This window comes from Pezoporus flaviventris, unplaced genomic scaffold, assembly GCF_033815535.1.
Source record: "Pezoporus flaviventris isolate CSIRO_AGI_PZ_B2104156 unplaced genomic scaffold, CSIRO_AGI_Pfla_v1 ptg000047l, whole genome shotgun sequence".
Lineage (NCBI taxonomy): Eukaryota > Metazoa > Chordata > Aves > Psittaciformes > Psittacidae > Pezoporus > Pezoporus flaviventris.
Genome location: NW_026892595.1, coordinates 8482591 through 8501178, shown reverse-complemented (window position 1 = coordinate 8501178; position 18588 = coordinate 8482591). Strand labels below are relative to the sequence as shown.

General features: G+C 38.0%; 1 protein-coding gene across 2 annotated transcripts in view; it reads right to left on the bottom strand.

Annotated features, from left to right (window-relative positions):
- Window positions 1-18588, bottom strand: part of MPP7 (MAGUK p55 scaffold protein 7) — a 155261-nt gene that overhangs the window by 15090 nt on the left and 121583 nt on the right. The window contains exons 13-14 of one of the 2 annotated variants that reach the window (XM_061468191.1): window positions 11405-11443; window positions 1123-1293 (exon numbers count right to left, since the gene is read on the bottom strand). In XM_061468191.1, the coding sequence (XP_061324175.1) occupies window positions 1123-1293; window positions 11405-11443 (210 nt within the window). The remainder of the gene's footprint in view (window positions 1-1122; window positions 1294-11404; window positions 11444-18588) is intronic. The other variant, XM_061468192.1, reaches the window with a different exon arrangement.

The following is an 18588-nucleotide window of genomic DNA, read 5'->3' as shown; positions in this document are numbered from 1 at the left end:
CGCTGACCTAATCCTTTTTAGCACAGCTTGACTGTCAGGTTCAGACTAGTAACTGTAGTAGCTATATTTTAGTATCTCCCCCTTTGGTTTAACGATCCTTTAAACATGATCTTCTAAAGCATCCTTATATGCAAGCTGGGACATCCTGTCTAGAGAGGTTGACTACTAGATAGGTAGAAAAACTGGATGGATGACCATATTCAAAGGGAATGGGTTATTAGTCTGTACTCTACTAGGTGACTCATTACAAGTGGAATTCATCAGGTATCTACCCTGGGACATACTCTATTTTGTATCTTAATCAATAACCTGGAGGAAGACACAGAACGGGCCCTTGTCAAGTTTGCAGACGTCACAACAGGTGATGCAAGTGACTTGCTCAAGGGCTTCCATTCAGAGGGATCTTGATATGCTACAGGCATGGGCTGGCAGAACTTCGTGGAACTTGATAAGGACAAATACAAAGTCCTGCATCTGGGATAGACTAAGCCCCACAACAGTACATGCTGTGGACTGACTGGCTGGGGAGCAGCCTAGATGAAAAGAACTTGGGGGTTCAAATGGGCAGTGAGCTAAGGAGTAGTCCACAGTGATTGCTGGTAGCAATTAAGGCTAACAGAAGACGGAGCTGTATCAGCAAGAGCCTAGCCTGTAGCTAGAGGGAAATTATTCTTCCTTTTTAATCATTTGTTAGATCCCGAGAGGAATACTCTGTCCATGATCAGCCTTGCATTACAGCAAAGATGTTGATAAAGTGGAGCAAAGCCAGTGGAGGGCCTCCAAGAGCACTTGTAGCTGAAGCACATGATCTGTTAGGAAAGGCTGAAGGAACAGGGCTTGTCTAGCTTGGAGAAGTTTTCAGGGGAACCCTTCTGTTGAGAGGATGGAGGCCACTTCTTTACTGAGGTGTGAGATGGCAAGACAAGAGAAGACACAGGAGGAAGCCAGGTTCCCAAAGTTGTTGTCATCAGCTACTTTGAGTTCAGTGTTAATCCTGCTGAATGAGAGGCTAGACCAGGAGACGCTTAAGATCCCTTCCAATTTAAATAATTTTGTGGTAACCATTGTGCTAATCAGCAGTCCTATGTTTTATCAGCTCAAAAATGAAGAAAAACAACTTACCAACCAAAACTACAAGCCTGTATTTGTCATTAGGTTGTCGTCTATATTTTGCAACTTCTTCATATGTTGGGATGTCTGCTGTATCATACTGATCACTCTTCTTGCACTCATACATAGATTTGTTTGTTTTTTTATCTTTTCTGCTAAGGCGAAAGCTTCTTCTAAAGCCAGCTGCAATAAGAACAGGATTTTTTCAAAGTGAGAAAGTAAGTCTTCTCAAAACACTTGAAAACAGTCTCTTCCAAACATTGGAGGATTGGTGCACGGAATAAAAAAATGTATTATATGTTTAATAAGCCAGGTCATTAGAACAATATTTTGCTGCAGTTTAAACTGTACCAGGTGACTATTTGAACTGCAAAATTAAGATTACCAATAAAATCATAAGTTGCAACAAGCTGCAAAATATCATTACAGTAAGTTGTTAACATATTTAGATAACTTGAGTATCTTACACATTGGTGTGTATACACACAAGGAAGTCCATGCAATCTGGACTCTCATATCACACTTAGTGCTTTTCTATTAAAACACCATTGCACACAGACATCAAGTACAACATACGACAGAAACACACCTGGTAGTTGAAAGGGTTAATGAGAATTAACCTTTGAACAATTTTTTTGTGCTTAGCTCCATGCTGATAGTATAAAGAAGTGCACAAAGCCTTTCCTGAAGATGTTTAAAAGTAAAACCAAACACTGTTAGTTAAATTCCAAACCCCTATGAAACATCTTATACAATATGGTACCCAGATTTCAGATATGTTAGCATGCAATTAAAAGTTAATATTCCTACTAAATTTACATTTACAGTTGCATCAAGAGTGTGACATCTACAGTGCCCATCTAGAAGACTGGACATTTCACATAACTTTTAAGCCCTCTCAAAGGAGATAATCATATGTATTTTCAAACAGAAGAGCACAAAAACCCCCACCCTTCTCCAGTATATGTCAAAGACTAATTTACTCCTTTGTTAATTATTACCTTCCGGTTTTTAAATAAATCCTTTACATTGTATTATATTACAATTTACAGGTATCTCTACACCACCACTTTTGTTCTACAAAGGAACTACAGGAAGTGCTGGAAAGAAGGATTGCAAAGCTGATGTGATTATTTGGGGGTAATAAAGTAAAACACAAACTACAATTTAAATACTGAAAAGATCCCAACACCTTTCCCCTTCCCCCAGAACATTTCGTAGGACAGTTAACGTGTGTAAACTTTTGGTGACCCCAGGCTTTTCAGCAACATGTTTTCATAAACCTGTAACAGCATTTATGCTTAGGTGTTTGAGAAGTAATCATATTACAATTTTTTCTGCAAAGTTAGTATATGGCGAATTCAAGACTCAGTTCTGCAAGCGTTCAGAAGATCTGAAGAAAAATCCTACAAGGCTTAGTTACAGGCTTAGCATTTTGCAAACACAGAGCTTCTCTTGGCATAAATCATTACAGAACATGGATCTCAGAGGATGTTAACCAAATTGTTTATTGACATGAATCCCTATACCTATGGGAATCTACAACACACGCATATGCACAAAAAAAGGAAGAAACATTTCTTTGAGAATAGTGACATCAACCTATTCATACTTAAAATATGAGTAAGTAAAATGAAAATTGATGCAAAAGGTGAAGAGTTAGCATCCACAGAAAAGGCTGATGACGTTTTGGAGAGCTACAGTTTTGTCTAGACTGAGGACATGGACTGGGATAGAAAAGGGACCAAAACAGAAGATATGAAACCAAAATGAAATAAACCAAGTCATGTTTTATTATTTAAAGAAGAATGCTACCACTGAAGTGACTGTAGTCAGAAAAGCCCTACTGCACTTACACACCCAAGATCTAGGAGGTCTTGTCTGCCTTAGGGTGAAGTCTGTCATGAGAAGAGGTGGGTTTTTTTCCCCACATAATTATACCTAACTGTATAGGCAGTTACATAAAGAAAGGTTAAAACTAACATTAGTAATATAGACATGAAGTGAGCTACAACTTTTCTGAGGCCTCATCTAAAAGGCTCCAGGATTTAGAAAGAAAAAATATAAGCTGCCCGAAAAGCAAGCTGAAAATGGTTCTGATGTTGGGTTTGTTCGTTTGTTTCCCTGTATAATCATTTTATAGAATAATAACAAAAGAATAAAAGGAAGAGAAAGAATAATTCTTCACATTTGCTACTAAGCAGTTTACAGAATAAAGAGTTTAGTCACAAAACCCATAATCTACATATCTGGAAAAGGTAAAGAGTAAGAGCAGTGATCACATGAAGTTAAACCAATTTTGTCTGTTCCCATTTGGTATGGACCTTTTAAATTCCAAGAGCTCTGTGCCCAAGTAGCTGTCTCAGGGTGCCATTATCAACAGCTTCTTAACCTCAGCTTGAATGTCAAGCTGCAGAATCTTTAGGAAAAATATTTTTCTGCAAAGTCTTCATATCAATTCAATCTCTGCTGTTAGGTTTTGGTAAGCACACTTGGAACTTGTTCTGCTTTTCTCCATCCACTTCTTTCAGATTTCATTACCAAACTACCAGGTGGTGGTTTATTTAAGAATTTTCATTCCTTCTTCTCTTAAAAGACTTTAAAAAAACCAAAACCCAACCAACTCAAAACCCCAGATATTTTTCCTTTTTGTTTTTTTTCCCATCTTTCAGTGCTGTCTTCAGGCTGCAAGGATTCATCCGTTGTCACTTTTACAGGGTGCATACGAAGCATCACAGTTTCAGGTGATATGGTTCCACTGCTAACCTAGGTTTCCTTGATTAAAACACTTGATATTTCTGTGACTGAAACTCACTAGTAAATGAAAATAGCAACAATGTCCTGTATATTAAGAAGGTTCAACAACAAGTTCAACTAAGACTTAGATGTTATGGAATAGCTATTATATTAATTAAAAAGAACAAACATGGGAGGCAGAGATAACAAAGATGATTTCCACTGTAGCTATTTCTCTGCAGTGTGCTGGTGAAGGTGCTCTGTAAAATTACTGAATATTAAAAAAGTGATATGCTGGTTGCTTTGCCACGTTAAGACTATTGTCAATTTGAAAGTTGTTTTAACTGTTCCTCAAAGCCCCTACACAGAAACCCAAGAAAGCTTGCTTTATGCAGCTTTCAAACCAAGGAAAATACACAGTTCAGAGAGGAATGATGAGACCAACATTTTTATGATATTGTTACCGTGCTCGTGGAAACATAATTCTTTCTCACATCTGCCATTCTATATCCTCATATATGTGGCTTAGTTTTATTGTGATCTTCACAAGCTATCAAGAACCGTTAATAAATATTTACTAATGAACTCTGCATTTACTACTGCATTGTATGTTGGGCATCCATAACTACAAAAGGATTAAACTGAACTGAAACAACACTGTGCTTGCAAGCAATAAAAACATTCATGTACAAGCAAAAAGTATTCTGCTAATGCTGGCATTTTAAAGTTTAGGAAAGATGAAAACCAAACTTCATATACGTAAATTAACTATTGAGCGAAGAAGTTATTCAGAACCTCAGCCTTCTCCAAACTGGCTACACAGGATTTGGAGAAGGCTGAGGTTCTGAATGACTTCTTTGCCTCGGTCTTCACTGGCAAAGGATCTGACCAAACCACCCAAGTCTTGGAAGGCAGATGCAGGGACTGTGAGAATGAAGACCTTGGGCCCACTGTAGGAGAGGAACTGGTTCGAGACCATCTTAAAAATCTGAACGTGCACAAGTCCATGGGACCTGATGAAATCCATCCGCAGGTCCTGAAGGAGCTGGTGAATGAAGTTGCTAAGCCACTGGCCATCATATTTGAGAAATCATGGCAGTCAGGTGAAGTTCCCGATGACTGGGAAAAGGGAAAATATAACCCCCATTTTCAAGAAGGAGAAAATGGATGACCCAGGGAACTACAGAGCAGTCAGTCTCACCTCTGTGCCTGGCAAAATCTTGGAGCAGGTTCTCCTGGATGGCATGCTAAGGCACATAAAAAAACAACAAGGTGCTTGGTGACAGCCAGCATGGCTTCACTAAGGGGAAATCCTGCCTGACCAATTTGGTGGCCTTCTATAATGGGGCTACGGAACTGACGGACAGGGGTAGAGCAGTTGATGTCATCTACCTGGACTTGTGCAAAGCATTTGACACTGTCCCACATGACATCCTTGTCTCTAAATTGGAGAGACATCAGTTTGATGGATGGACCACTCGGTGGATGAAGAACTGGCTGGATGGCCGCACGCAAAGAGTTGTGGTCAGTGGCTCAATGTCCGGCTGGAGACCAGCAACAAGTGGCGTCCCTCAGGGATCGGTGTTGGGACCGGTCTGGTTCAACATCTTTGTCGGTGCCATGGACAGTGGGATTGAGTGCGCCCTCAGCAAGTTTGCCGATGACACCGAGCTGTGTGGTTTGGTTGATACGCTGGAGGGAAGGAATGGCATCCAGAGGGACCTCGACACACTTGTGAGGTGGGCTGATGCCAACCTCATGAAGTTTAACCATGCCAAGTGCAAGGTCCTACACCTGGGTCAGAGCAATGCCAGGCACAGCTACAGGTTGGGCAGAGAAGAGATTCAGAGCAGCCCTGCGGAGAAGGACTTGGAGGTGTTGGTTGATGAGAAAATGAAAATGGGCCGGCAGTGTGCGCTTGCAGCCCAGAAAGGCAACCGTATCCTGGGCTGCATCAAAAGGAGCGTGACCAGCAGGTCAAAGGAGATGATCCTGCCCCTCTACTCTGCTCTCATGAGACCTCACTTGGAGTACTGTGTGCAGTTCTGGTGTCCTCGACATAAAAAGGACATGGACCTGTTGGAACAAGCCCAGAGAAGGGCCACGAGGATGATCAGGGGACTGGAGCACCTCCCGTATGAAGACGGGCTGAGGAAGTTGGGGCTGTTCAGCCTGGAGAAGAGAAGGCTGCATGGCGACCTCATAGCAGCCTTCCAGTATTTGAAGGGGGCCTATAGGGATGCTGGGGAGGGACTCTTCATTAGGGACTGTAGTGATAGGGCAAGGGGTAACGGGTTAAAACTTAAGCAGGGGAAGTTTAGATTGGATATAAGGAGGAAATTCTTTCCTGTAAGGGTGGTGAGGCACTGGAATGGGTTGCCCAGGGAGGCTGTGAATGCTCCATCCCTGGCAGTGTTCAAGACCAGGTTGGACGAGGCCTTGGGTGATATGATTTAGCGTAAGGTGTCCCTGCCCACGGCAGGGGGGTTGGAACTAGATGATCTTAAGGTCCTTTCCAACCCTAACTATTCTATGATTCTATTATTAAAAATATAGTGAAAGTCACTAAGGAAAACCAAAACCAATACTGATATGCAATAGGAAAATAAAGTCATATAACATGATTAAGCTTAAAAGTAAATTCCTATAAAGAACAAAGGGAAAAAAAGCATTGCTTGCCCAGAACATTTTATAATATAAACCTTGTTGAATATGAAAGGAGCTGCAGGCTACACTGTATGTGGAATATAGATATCAGCAGAGATTAACCTTAGTTGCCAAGTATGCAGACTATAAAATAAAAGGGGAAAATTCTGTCACTAAAGCAACATAAAATTTTGAACATTGAGAAGCTTGCACCAGCTCACTGTTTTCAGCAACATGACTAGAAGCTCACTGAACATGCAAACCCATAAACTAACAGTGGAATGTAACAGATTTGGTGAAATAAGAAATAACAAAATATGAAGAACAAATGTTCTCAAACTACTGACGTCTCCAAACCTCAACATGAAATGAAAAATCAAAAGCCACTACTAATAAACTTGATTAAGGTCCAACAACAACCCAAGAAAAACTACTTACATCTCTGAGAAAAATAATTAAAAAAAACCCAAACCCAACCCCCAAACCAAACCCAAAACTAGCAGGAAAGTGTGATTATTCTTTTAACCACTAGCAATACGTATTTCATGATTTCAGAACACTACCCTTATATTTACATAGAGAAATCCACTTGGACCTCACAACAGATGTCCAGACTGGGAACAGGCAGTGCATGAACTGACTTCCTTAAAATACTTTAAAAAAGGATGCTGATATAACTTACATTAGCTCTGCTAATTTAATCATATCATTCTGAAGGAGAAGTGAACAAAAGATTGCAACTATGTTGTGTGAATTTAAATCCAAATACATTCATGAAAGTATAAAGTTAATTTCGCAAAATGAGAGAAATTATACTAACAGGAAACATTATAATTTAAATTCACCTATGCTTCATAAATTCACCACTGAGGCTTCAGAATGCTATAAAGTACTTACACGTGCTTTTGTTCATTTCCATTCATTAAAACAAGTGCTTAAGTATGTGTTTAAATTATGCATATTCTTCACTGCAGTCTAATCTTAGATAATTTAGAATGAACAAATGCCGGCTAATTGTAAATGCATTTACAAATACTTTTTGTATTCGTATTACTGGCAAAAATAAGTTTGGTACCATGGTCATTATCTAGGTTTGTATGAACACAGTATTTTTACTAGATATTTCTGGATTTTTTTTTTTCTTCCCCCAAATATTGGGATTTTTTTATACTGGCTTGTATACCAAGTATTTTTATTGTTACACAGGAACTGCACACAGAGCAGAGCTCTGCCTGCTTCTGGACTGATTCCCAGCTTGCACATTTAGACAGGGTTAATAAAAATATAGATTATGTCTGGATTTTTAAGACAAAATTGAGAATAGTAAACAGATTATATTCATCTGTATTTACTGTATGTTCATAAAGGTTCAAGTAATGTAACTAGAATTTAAGCTTGGCAAAGACAAACCTCAATGTTCTCCCCAGCAATTCCTCAGGAAATTACTGCAGAAACATACAACACTATACTGTGACTTAAATATTAGAATTTGTTGAAAAACCATTAAATTTGTCTGAGTCACTTTAGAAGGCGGCGTTCAAATTAATAGCAGCATAACCTTGGACATAAAAGATCTGACTCCAAATGGTATGGACATTCTTCTTTCTGAAAGCTGCCTCTTCTGTTGCTCTTCATGACCACTTCATGTGTGCCCAAAGTACATATCCTTTCAGAAAGGGTCAGATGTTCACAGAATATCCTGAATCACTGGACTGAAATACCAACAAGTATACAACCGATAACAGGCAATAAAATGAACTGAAAATTCATTAATTGATATTAGAATTGTTGTAGTTCATTTGATTTGATTACATACTATCAAAATCAGCAAGTAGTTCCTTTTTGTTTTAGGAAATGATCGGTGTATACTTTGGAAACTGTTTCTAGAATTTAAGCATACAAATAATTTAACATACTTCAACTTACCTCATTCTAAATGTCCGTATGTTAACTCTTTCAACAGCAGCTAAGCTAATTCAGGCCACCTTGCTCTTGCAACAGGTTACAACATATAGTTATTCAGGTGTCATTAAAACACTCTGAACTTGTTGATGTGATGTAAGCCCTGCAGTGACAATGTTTTAGGTTTTGTTTTCAGTGTAGTATGCTTGATCAAGAATTTATAATAATGAAGAGACTTGCCTAGAAATTCTTAGTTACTTAGTAATCAAGGGGTACCATAAATGTCTACTATCTTTCAAGAACAGGCATATTCAGAAGAATTGAGATGTTCAGAATTTACTTCAAAAAACTCTACTGTAAAACGTAGGTGGACATTCAGAACAAGCTGTTTTCAAAAATCAGATATATTTATTTTACCACTCTCCCAAAAAGCAACAAGCAGGGAAGAGGCGTATCTTTGAGACTGAAGGAATACATACTTGTACCAGTGGTACTGGCTCCCATGTACCTAACAGAGGGTTTGTTAAGTGTCTTTGCCCAGGACTCCTTTACCTTACAGACTATCCAGGTTTTATACCTTGCATAGCACATAGGTAAGAGCTTTGTGTCCTCCCCACAGCTGGTCAACAAGTTTTGTTCAAATTCGTACACTTTAGGCAGCGGCATTTGTCTAGCACAGGAAGTTATTCCATAGCAGTTTGCTCCTTTGGAAAATACAACTGCAAAATAATTTAGGAGAAAAGCAATGTGTCTAATAGGATTGGGCTCCTCATGGTTTGTGAAACAAGTAGTGAATGAGAGTCTGAATTACAAATCACTGTGTCCTGTTACCATATTGCAAAAGAAGGTGAATATACGATATACTTGTGTCCTTACCCCAAAACTGGTCCTAACCTTAGACAAGTCTTTTTCTTCCTGTTGTTCTGTCTGCTGTCTCTCCTCTCCAACACCTTGCTTCCAACAGCACAGACCCTGCATGAGAAGGCTGAAGGTACCATCTCTGGACTGATGGCAGCACCCAACTGGAAGCTCTCAGGACATAAACCATGGCCTGAACTGTACATCAGTTCTCCAACAAATTTGGAAAGTCGCCTAAGTAAACTACACCCCATTCTGATTTTCTGGGGGGTCAGGAGGGTCGAATATGGGACAACAGTTGCTTCTTCCTCAAGACATCTCCTTCCAGGACAACTGAGCCTTTTTGGTAACTGCACAACAAAATACACACAGTATGCTAGAGATTGGAAGGGACCTCAAAAGATCATCTAGTCCAATCCCCCTGCCGGAGCAGGAACACCTAGATAATGTTACACAGGAATGTGTCCAGGTGGGTTTTGAATGTCTCCAGGGAAGGAGACTCCACAACCTCCCTGGGCAGCCTGTTCCAGTGTTCCATCACCCTCACTGAGAAGTTTCTTCTCAAGTTTAAGTGGAACCTCTTGTGTTCCAGTTCGTACCCATTACCCCTTGTCCTATCATTGTTTGCCACTGAGTAGAGCCTGGCTCCATCCTCGTGACACTCCCCCTTTATATATTTATAAATGTTTCACTGAAAGTGCTACAACACCAAGAAAAAGTGGGTTCAAATGAAGTGTTCAAGGCCAGGTTGGATGGGGCTTTGAGCAACCTGGTCTAGTGGAAGGTATCCCTCTCCATGGCAGGGGGTTGGAGCTAGGTGATCTTTAAAGTCCCTTCCAACCCAAACCATTCTGTAATTCTCTGATTCTGTTTTGCCACCTTTATGGCAAAACCACGATAGTCTCACCTTAAAAATTCATGCACTCTGTATTTACAGATAGCAAGAAAAGAAGGGAGGGGAGTGTCTCTTCTGTTTCAAGGAGATGATTTGATAAGGAATCACATCCAAAGCATCATTTTCCAAGCATACTCCAGTTTCTCAGCACACTCACAACTGAACATTAATTTAGTTGGTTAACTAACAAAGGTAAGAAGTTTATTTTCAGCATGATCAGATGGCCACTAGTTCCACAAACGTGATGAAATTATTCCACAATAAGGTTTTCAAAAGAGGTCAAAGTTCTTTCAGTATACAGTTTGTGTTCCTGATGTAGCTGCTATACTGCATTTAAAAGCAGTATACTGCAATATGAAAACCATCTCTCATTTACCATACTGGTCTCGACTGTTTCAGTGAGCACACTGGCTTGGATGTACTAAAGCACTTTGACAAGTTTCTTCCCATTCCTCTTGTAGTAGGAGGATGAAAGCCTTGGGAAAAGGGCTGGTTGCCACAAAATTCGCTCCAGCCAGCCTTCAGCTGGCAGGAATTCTGGACAGTTTCAACTAAAATAATTTTACATAGCTTTTAAAATGGCACAAACTAAAAAGCTGAAACATATCATGGAACATTCACCTTTTTAAAATGTGGCTTTTGTTTGAAATTTGGAATCTTAAGGCTGAAGCCAAAGGACTCCTTCCCCTCCTCTTCCCCATTCTGCGCAATGATACATTGAACTCGGACTAGCTTTAAAGCTAAATTTAAGCTATTGAGTTGTTACAACCTGCTTTATTTTCTAATGTGGAAAAAGAACTGGTGCCTGTAAATTTGCTCTGTACTCTCACTGAATTCTCCCAATATTGTTAGATACGTAGAAAGAAAGTGTAGGCAAAACTTGGATAAAACCTGGAAAGCATGTCTGTTAAAGACTTAGTCAAATGTTTCACGATACAATAACCTTTTTGTTTCATTAAGCACACTACTAACTTAATGTACTCGAAAAGTATTTTTCCCAAATTTATTTTTTTTTTAATTTTGATTTAAAAATCAAACCAGTATTTCAGCAGCTTATGTATAACCAGATAAAGGCATACAATACATAAATCCTTTATGTCAAATCCAATGAGCCATTTTTGAAAACTTAATATTCATGCTTTTCTCATGCAGAGTAAGGACATTTGTATGCAGATTACCCCCAAAAGCAAAGTAGCAGTTCCAGGGAAAAGAAGCTGAAAGAAAGGAAGAAATTGTCTTTGGTAACCAATTGCTCACCTAGATAGGATCCACTGTTGTGACCCGCATATTCAGCATCTTCTGGACGAAGGGTAAAAGCATACAGAATAAGAGCCAAGAAATAAAGCAGAATAGTTAGAAGCCCAGCAAAAAATACAGAAGAAATTGCTTACAAAATGACAACTGTACAAAGCATAGCATTAAAAACCTTCAATAAGCCATTTTCTTAGAAACATAAAACAATGTTTATTGTTTTATATTTTAGCTGGAGATATTCTGGAATTTTGCAGCATGCACACTGATCTTTTTACCTTTTCAAGCAAAGACTGTGATGACAGCAAACATTCTAAAAAGAATTCTAGCACTGAATTCACACTTTATCAGTTAATACAAGGTATGATGCCACTTAAAAGAAAGCAAAACATATTTGATGTAAATCAAGCTTTTTTGTAAATTATACATTATCAGACTTTAGCTTTAAGTTTTGGCTCACTGGATTAGACAGAAAGGGTTTTGATCAAAAACACATCCTCTCATTTGATATAAAATAACTATAGTGTATATTTTTACATGCCAGAGGCCCTTTGATCAAAAATATGAGCTACAATTTCTAATGCCTTTATAAACAAAGGCCTCTTAACGTTCTTAAAAAAAAATAAAAAAATTCAAGAGATCAGCTGCTATTACTTTAACATATGCTGCAAGCATAACAGTACCCGGCTACACGCAGAGGGAAAACAGTAAAGATGATACCACACAGATGAACTTTCTACCATCTCAGAGAAGTATATTCTTCAGTAGTAATTAGAAATGCAAGACCTCTCGTGGCTGTGTAATTAAGTTGAAACCATCTCTTCCCATCCCAGCCCACCCAAGTCTTGCTAATATTATTTTATGATACTACTTTCCTATACATATCTTCCAGAAGTTCAAAAGAGAGAAAGCAGTTTAAAACAATAGTTCAAATTACTGATTTTTACATGAAGCAACTAGGAATATTCTGGTGTTTTTATCTGCTTCAAAAGATGATTCAATGTATTTGGTGGCAATATAAAAGCATTGTAAGTATAACATCTCTTAGAAACGTTGGGCTATATGCAATTTAATTCTAAACACATGTTCTCTAAATAAAACTATTGGGCTATGCAGGGAAACTTTTGTACATGTACCTTCAATTTCCTCTGAGAAGCACAAAGGAAAAATAGGAAAGGAAATCATTAAATGGAGTGAAAACATAACTTAAGAAAGAAAAGTTAAATTGAAAAAGAAAAATGCACCTACCACACTCAACTGCTTCCTCATCTTAGAACAGCCAAAAAAACAAAGTAATATTGTTTAATGCTCCATAAATAGGAAAAAATGTAGCTATGTATGCTACTCTAAAATCCTCTTGATAGCACCTATTACATTGAGGCATACACCAACATACCAGCACTGAGTTTAACTTACATGCTTAAAACTACACTGAGTTAGAAGACCTAAAAAGACATTGAAATGTTATGCGCATTTTTAATTTCCTATATGAGATTCTCCCTCTATTTATTTAATAGCATTGACCTTACTCAGTCTTCATGGAAGAACTCTCTGGAATTAATGAAAAGTTTGTCAATTCCATTTAATCAGTCTTAACCTAGAATTTCTACTGTGAACACAATCTCAGGATTTTTCTGCACTTAAAGTAACAGCTGCTACTGCCCTTGAAGCTGGGTTTTGGAGAGGGTTTTTTGTATTTTTTTGAACCTCTCTAGTTCTTGGCATTTTTTTCTCTCGCCCTTTCCTGATCTAATAGACCTACTCCAAATTTTCTGTTTACCTATAGCAAGTCAAGAAATGTCTGCCTCCTTGATACTGGAAAACATATATTTTTACAATCATCTTTGGGCTTTTAAAGAAAAGCACGATAAATATAATGAATTTTTGATCAGAAAGATACATACTAACGTCTAGATTTATATAGGGATTTTTACAATCTATATCTCGTTCAAATTTCCTTTGGAATCTGAATAAATATGCCTGAAATATAAATATTTCAAGGAGCTTTCATGATGCATGTCTTTCCTTGGAATGCGAAGAAATAATTCAAGAGATATTTTACAATCTTTAATTGATGTATCAAACAAAGGCTAGGTCAAAAGTCTCTTGCCTATCTCACTACATGGAAGAGCTTTTCCCAGTTCATGGCACGTAGCAGATACAAGAGTCTTTTCTGCCAGAGTCAGAAATACCAAATCATTTCTTGGTATCTTTTTCTTGAGGACTTATGTTTTAAAATATTAATTTGGAAGACATCTCTGAATCTTATTTAAAGTTTATTTCTACACTCAAGGTGACCACATGGTTTTAGTAAGCTGGAAAGTCCTTTAAGGTGAGCCCTGCTTGGTTGAACACATCTGGTGCCTTAAAAGTGCCAACAGTTTTGTGAGTTGAGACTGAAAGTGTTGGATCCCTTTTCTTCTTCCAATCTTAAAAGCTTCCAGTTCTTGAAATGATAGATGCCCTCAGGCTGGACCTCGGATGGCAGGCTGGCTTCCAGGTACTACTTCTTTCTCCTTCTCTGTGCTGAGAGACCTCTTACATTTCCTGATAAATATGACAAGCTATTCTATATTTTCATTTCTATCACTATCAAGAAGCTGCAATGTGCCTCCTGAAAAGAAGTCACTAATGCTCAATTCACATCAAAATATCTCAAATTCAACAAAGTTCTTTGACTTAGCTAGTGACTATGCATTTTAAAGTATTCTGTTTGTATTTTATCACTGGAAACAAGACAAGTCCTCCTTTATAAACATGAAAGGACCAGGAGAAAAAGAGGTCTGTGTGTACAAACAAACCAGACAGGACAAAATGGACTAGGGGAAAAAGAGGTCTGTGTGTACACACAGCTATAGACTAACTCTGCCCTGATCACTGCAGACTTCAGAGAAGACCCACAAGCATGGGAGATGGTGAAGCTACAGCAGGAGGACTGAGAACATCTGAGGGGAACCCAGGCTTCTGGGCTACCCATGCTAGGAAAAGGAATGGTCTTCCACAAATCAAAGGCGTCAGGATTCCAAGTGAGTAAGCTGATCCCAGAGAGCACAAGCCAAAATTTCTAAAAGCTGAGGTTTAACACAGATAAAGTGAAGGAGTTCTGAACTTTTTGTATTTTGTTAAAAATCTTCCGTCAGGCTACTCCTAAGGATGAAGGTAGCAGTCTATAATGAAAAGAATTAAGAAATTAGTGGGTCTTCATAACTTAATGCAGCTATGAAAGTCATCAACATGTAGCTCCCAATCTGAATTCTACCAGGAATTATACCAGGCCTGTCACTGGTAAAGCCACAGGTTATTTGCCAGGCAACTTTGTACTGTGATTCACCACTAATACAGGTCTATGTGTCTGAAGTAGTTGTACGTATGCAGCAGATGCACCCAGATACATGCTTGAATTCCAAAATTTAGAGACACAGAAAATTGGGATAGATCTCAAGCCAACAGTTTCACTAAATTGGGGTGAGAAAGGAAATAGAGCTGTTTATCTGGAAGGAACAAATAAGAGACTAGAAGAGGACAGAGACTAAAGAAAAGGAAATTTGATGGGAAAACAAAAATACCCCAAACCAACATAAGGCAACAAGGAGCAAATAAAACACTGAGAAAAGAAGAAATACCATCAATTAAATGCAGTGTTGCAAAAAGGGAGAGAAAGTTACAAAGAAAATAGCCATGGTACAGGTTTATGAAAGAAAAAGCACAACCAAGACAGAAGTGGGAAAAAAAGAAACAGGAAACACAAGCATAAAGGAAGGTTAGGAAGAAGGTGTTTTTATTCATTTTAGAAAGATTTCAGTGTAGCAAATACGCTAAACTACAACAACAAAACAGTATCACATACACTGTATTTCTGTATGCATTTTAACTGAAATATATTAAGATATAGTTTTGGGGGCCTCACCCAAATTATATTAGTTAAGAAGCTCAAAACTAGTGCCACTCCAGGAACTTCCTCAACTCTTTGGAACAGTCCAGCACCAGATTAAAATGTTGAGCTTTTGCTGGCTTTTTTCAACAAAATTTCCATCAAGGAATCATACTTAAATGTTTCTCAGTCTAAAACCAGATCCAGCAGCTCTGTTCTAGCTTCTTATCACAAGCATGTTACATTATCCCTTAAATTCTATTTTGCTCTAGTAAGCAAGAAATTGTGACATACAATGACCTGCATTACAGTGGATATATTCAACACTCCTGATACTTTAGTGGTGAACAGCCCCACATTGGAATCGACATTTATACTGTTTTGCAGGTTTTTATCCTATAGATTTTTGTAGATTGAACGACACATGTTCATGCTATAGGAAATTTAAGGTGATCTAATTTAATCCTCTTATCATCGGATAACAGCATCGCTACCAAGATAACTTGGAAGATGAAGATAGTCTTGCGGTGAAGGAAAGAGCAAGAGTTTATGAGATCCGCTTCCACTTCTGTCTCATGACCTTGACTCACATGTCATCCAACTTCAGATTTCCTTAATTTCTCTGTGGTAGCAGGAAGTTAATATTTGTAAGGAGAGAACAAAGATGCTAATGTACTAATTTTACTCTACAGGCCTGGTTTACTTTTTGGTTTTACTCATAACTACCTACAGGTGGGCAATCAAGTTTCAAATATGAACACAGAAAAATACTGAGAAGAAAGGCAAAGTTACGATTGTGCAGTAATTCTAACAAGTAAAAATGTCCTATACATTTATCCTAAATGTTTGGTCAAAGCATTCATTCTTTTAACCTGTTTAAATTCTTTTGTTGGCAGAACACAATCTTCAATTCACAAGACACTCGTCTATGGATAAACTGGGTTACATCTTGTTTGAATGAACACCATTTGGCTACAGTTAAATATTTCCACTTGCTCATGCAATGCCAATCACATATGGTAAATCAAAATTGAAAGTAAAATGGCTTTTAAGCCCTAGAAAAACTATATGATGATAGCTTTGCCACAGTAAGTATTTACATTTAGCATTAAATATACAGAACAAATGTATTTTCATGGAAAAGACATTTCCTAACAGCTCTGTCATATATGCTCCATACATATACATATTTATAAATAACTATACACACTGGGTATGGATATACACATACACATATGCATGCACTGCACAAGTTAGCAGAAGTTACAGACTACGCTAGTATAAAATATAAAGTTACCAGTAATTTTCATACCAGAGACAACACATATATAACATAAGAATAAACACAGTAATCACTGTGAAAGCAAAATTATGCTGAAGGAATATAATGTCTTGGCTGATTACTGTAGTTTATAACATCTGCAGAGCAGTAAGTCATTTGATTGTTATTCAAAGAAATATTTTTTTCCCCTCAAAAAAACAGGTGATCGCTGTTTTATTTACAAATTAAAGTAAGCTACAAATGCAAGAATGATCATGTTTGTTGGCAATGACTCCTACAGTCAGAACATGAGCAGTCTCTGTATTCAAGTTAACAAACTGGAAGCTATTGAACAAATAAATTCTTCCCTGTACTGAGTGTCATGTCTCTTGTAGTTAGCCAGGATGCAGTGACAGGAGAACTCAGAGAGCCAACTACGGCTACAAGTTGTGCCCAAGCTAAAGTGACCTACAGCCGGGAATGCTGTTAAGTATTATTCAGGAATACCAGGTGAGCAAGTCTCTGCAGAGCTGGCATTCAGCAGTGGCTCACATGCTCAGACATACCAAAGCCTATTGCATGCAGCCAGAAACACCTGTACTGTACCTCCCAAAGAGCTCCCTCTCACCCCAGGTGCAGGTATACTGCACATTCACCATCCCAGCACACAGAGGGGGCATCTCTGTTCCTTAACTTTTATTCCGTTTTCCTATTTTCTTTTCTATGCTGCTTTTTCTTAGCATTTTTCCCCCATTATAATTTCCCATAGTATTAATGCAGAATGCTATTTGCCAAAAAGTCCTATTAGTTACTGAGAAAAATGTTGAAAATGTTTGAGAGGACTGTTATCCCTCCATCAGTTCTGCACTAATCCAGAGCCTGGGAAGTAACACTATCAATCTTACCAGCGGGTCAGAACATCTAACTGCCACTTATCTCATGCTTTTAAAACTTATCATATATTAATGTTGAATTTATCGAGGTTTTCTGCCAATAAGTGCAAACAAAAAGAAGTCAAGAGTTCCTATTAGTAGTCGTTAAATTTTTTAAATGGTGAATGTGAAAGCAAATACATTAGTGTTTGATTTAAAATGAATCAAGAAACAACTAAACTATAGTAATGCTCCTGTTTATTGCTGTTAATTGCATTAATCTAGTAATTTCTTTGTGGGATTTTGCCTAATGGGGCTGATGGACAGCTTTTGTCTGTCTACTCTTCCATTGCCCTGGTTGCAATACTTGCTTCTTTTCTTCACCCTCAATACAAAATTTCACTTCCCTGTTTTTCCCTTTTTTTTATTCCTACTTTCTCTGTGTCTTCCTCTCAATGTAAAACCATCTCTTGTCACCATAGGCTACACCTATACTACCAATTTCCTTTGACCTTACTCCCAGAAACCAACTACGTGCCTCCTCCATTTGCAAATGAAAATGTGTGTTTTCACTTACCTTTCAGGAAGGAGTGTACACTGGTTTGCCTCCTCCTCCAGTATACACATGACATACTAAAGGTTTTTCACTTTGACTGGTGCAATGTGAGAATGATTCTATTTTGCCTTTCAAGAAAATGGCTAACTGCAGGGAGAGCGGTGCACGTGTATCTTCCACAAAGCTAAGCTATTTACTTGAACTTCACACAGAGACATAATGAAACAGTTGACTTGGCTATTAAACTGAAACTAAGAAATTGACATTTCTATTATAAACTGATTGGTTTAGGTTTCTGGCTGTTTTTTTTTTTTTTTCAATGCAAATAATTCTTGCTAAAAAAAGTTCTGTGGAAAGTAACCTCCACTCTCTTTCCTTGATATGGATGCGCATACAAGCGCCACCAAAAAATCCCACTTTACTTCCAAATTTATGATACAGAAGTATATGTACAGATTAACAACATTAAATAACATGCATTGCTATGCTGAAAAGACTAAAAAATTCAAAATAGGAAATAGCTTCCCCAAAGTAACCCAATCTAGCTCTATGTAGGTTTTGAAACATACTTAATTATCAAAGCAAATCATAGATGGATGATAATGTTTCTATAATACAGTTATTGACCAT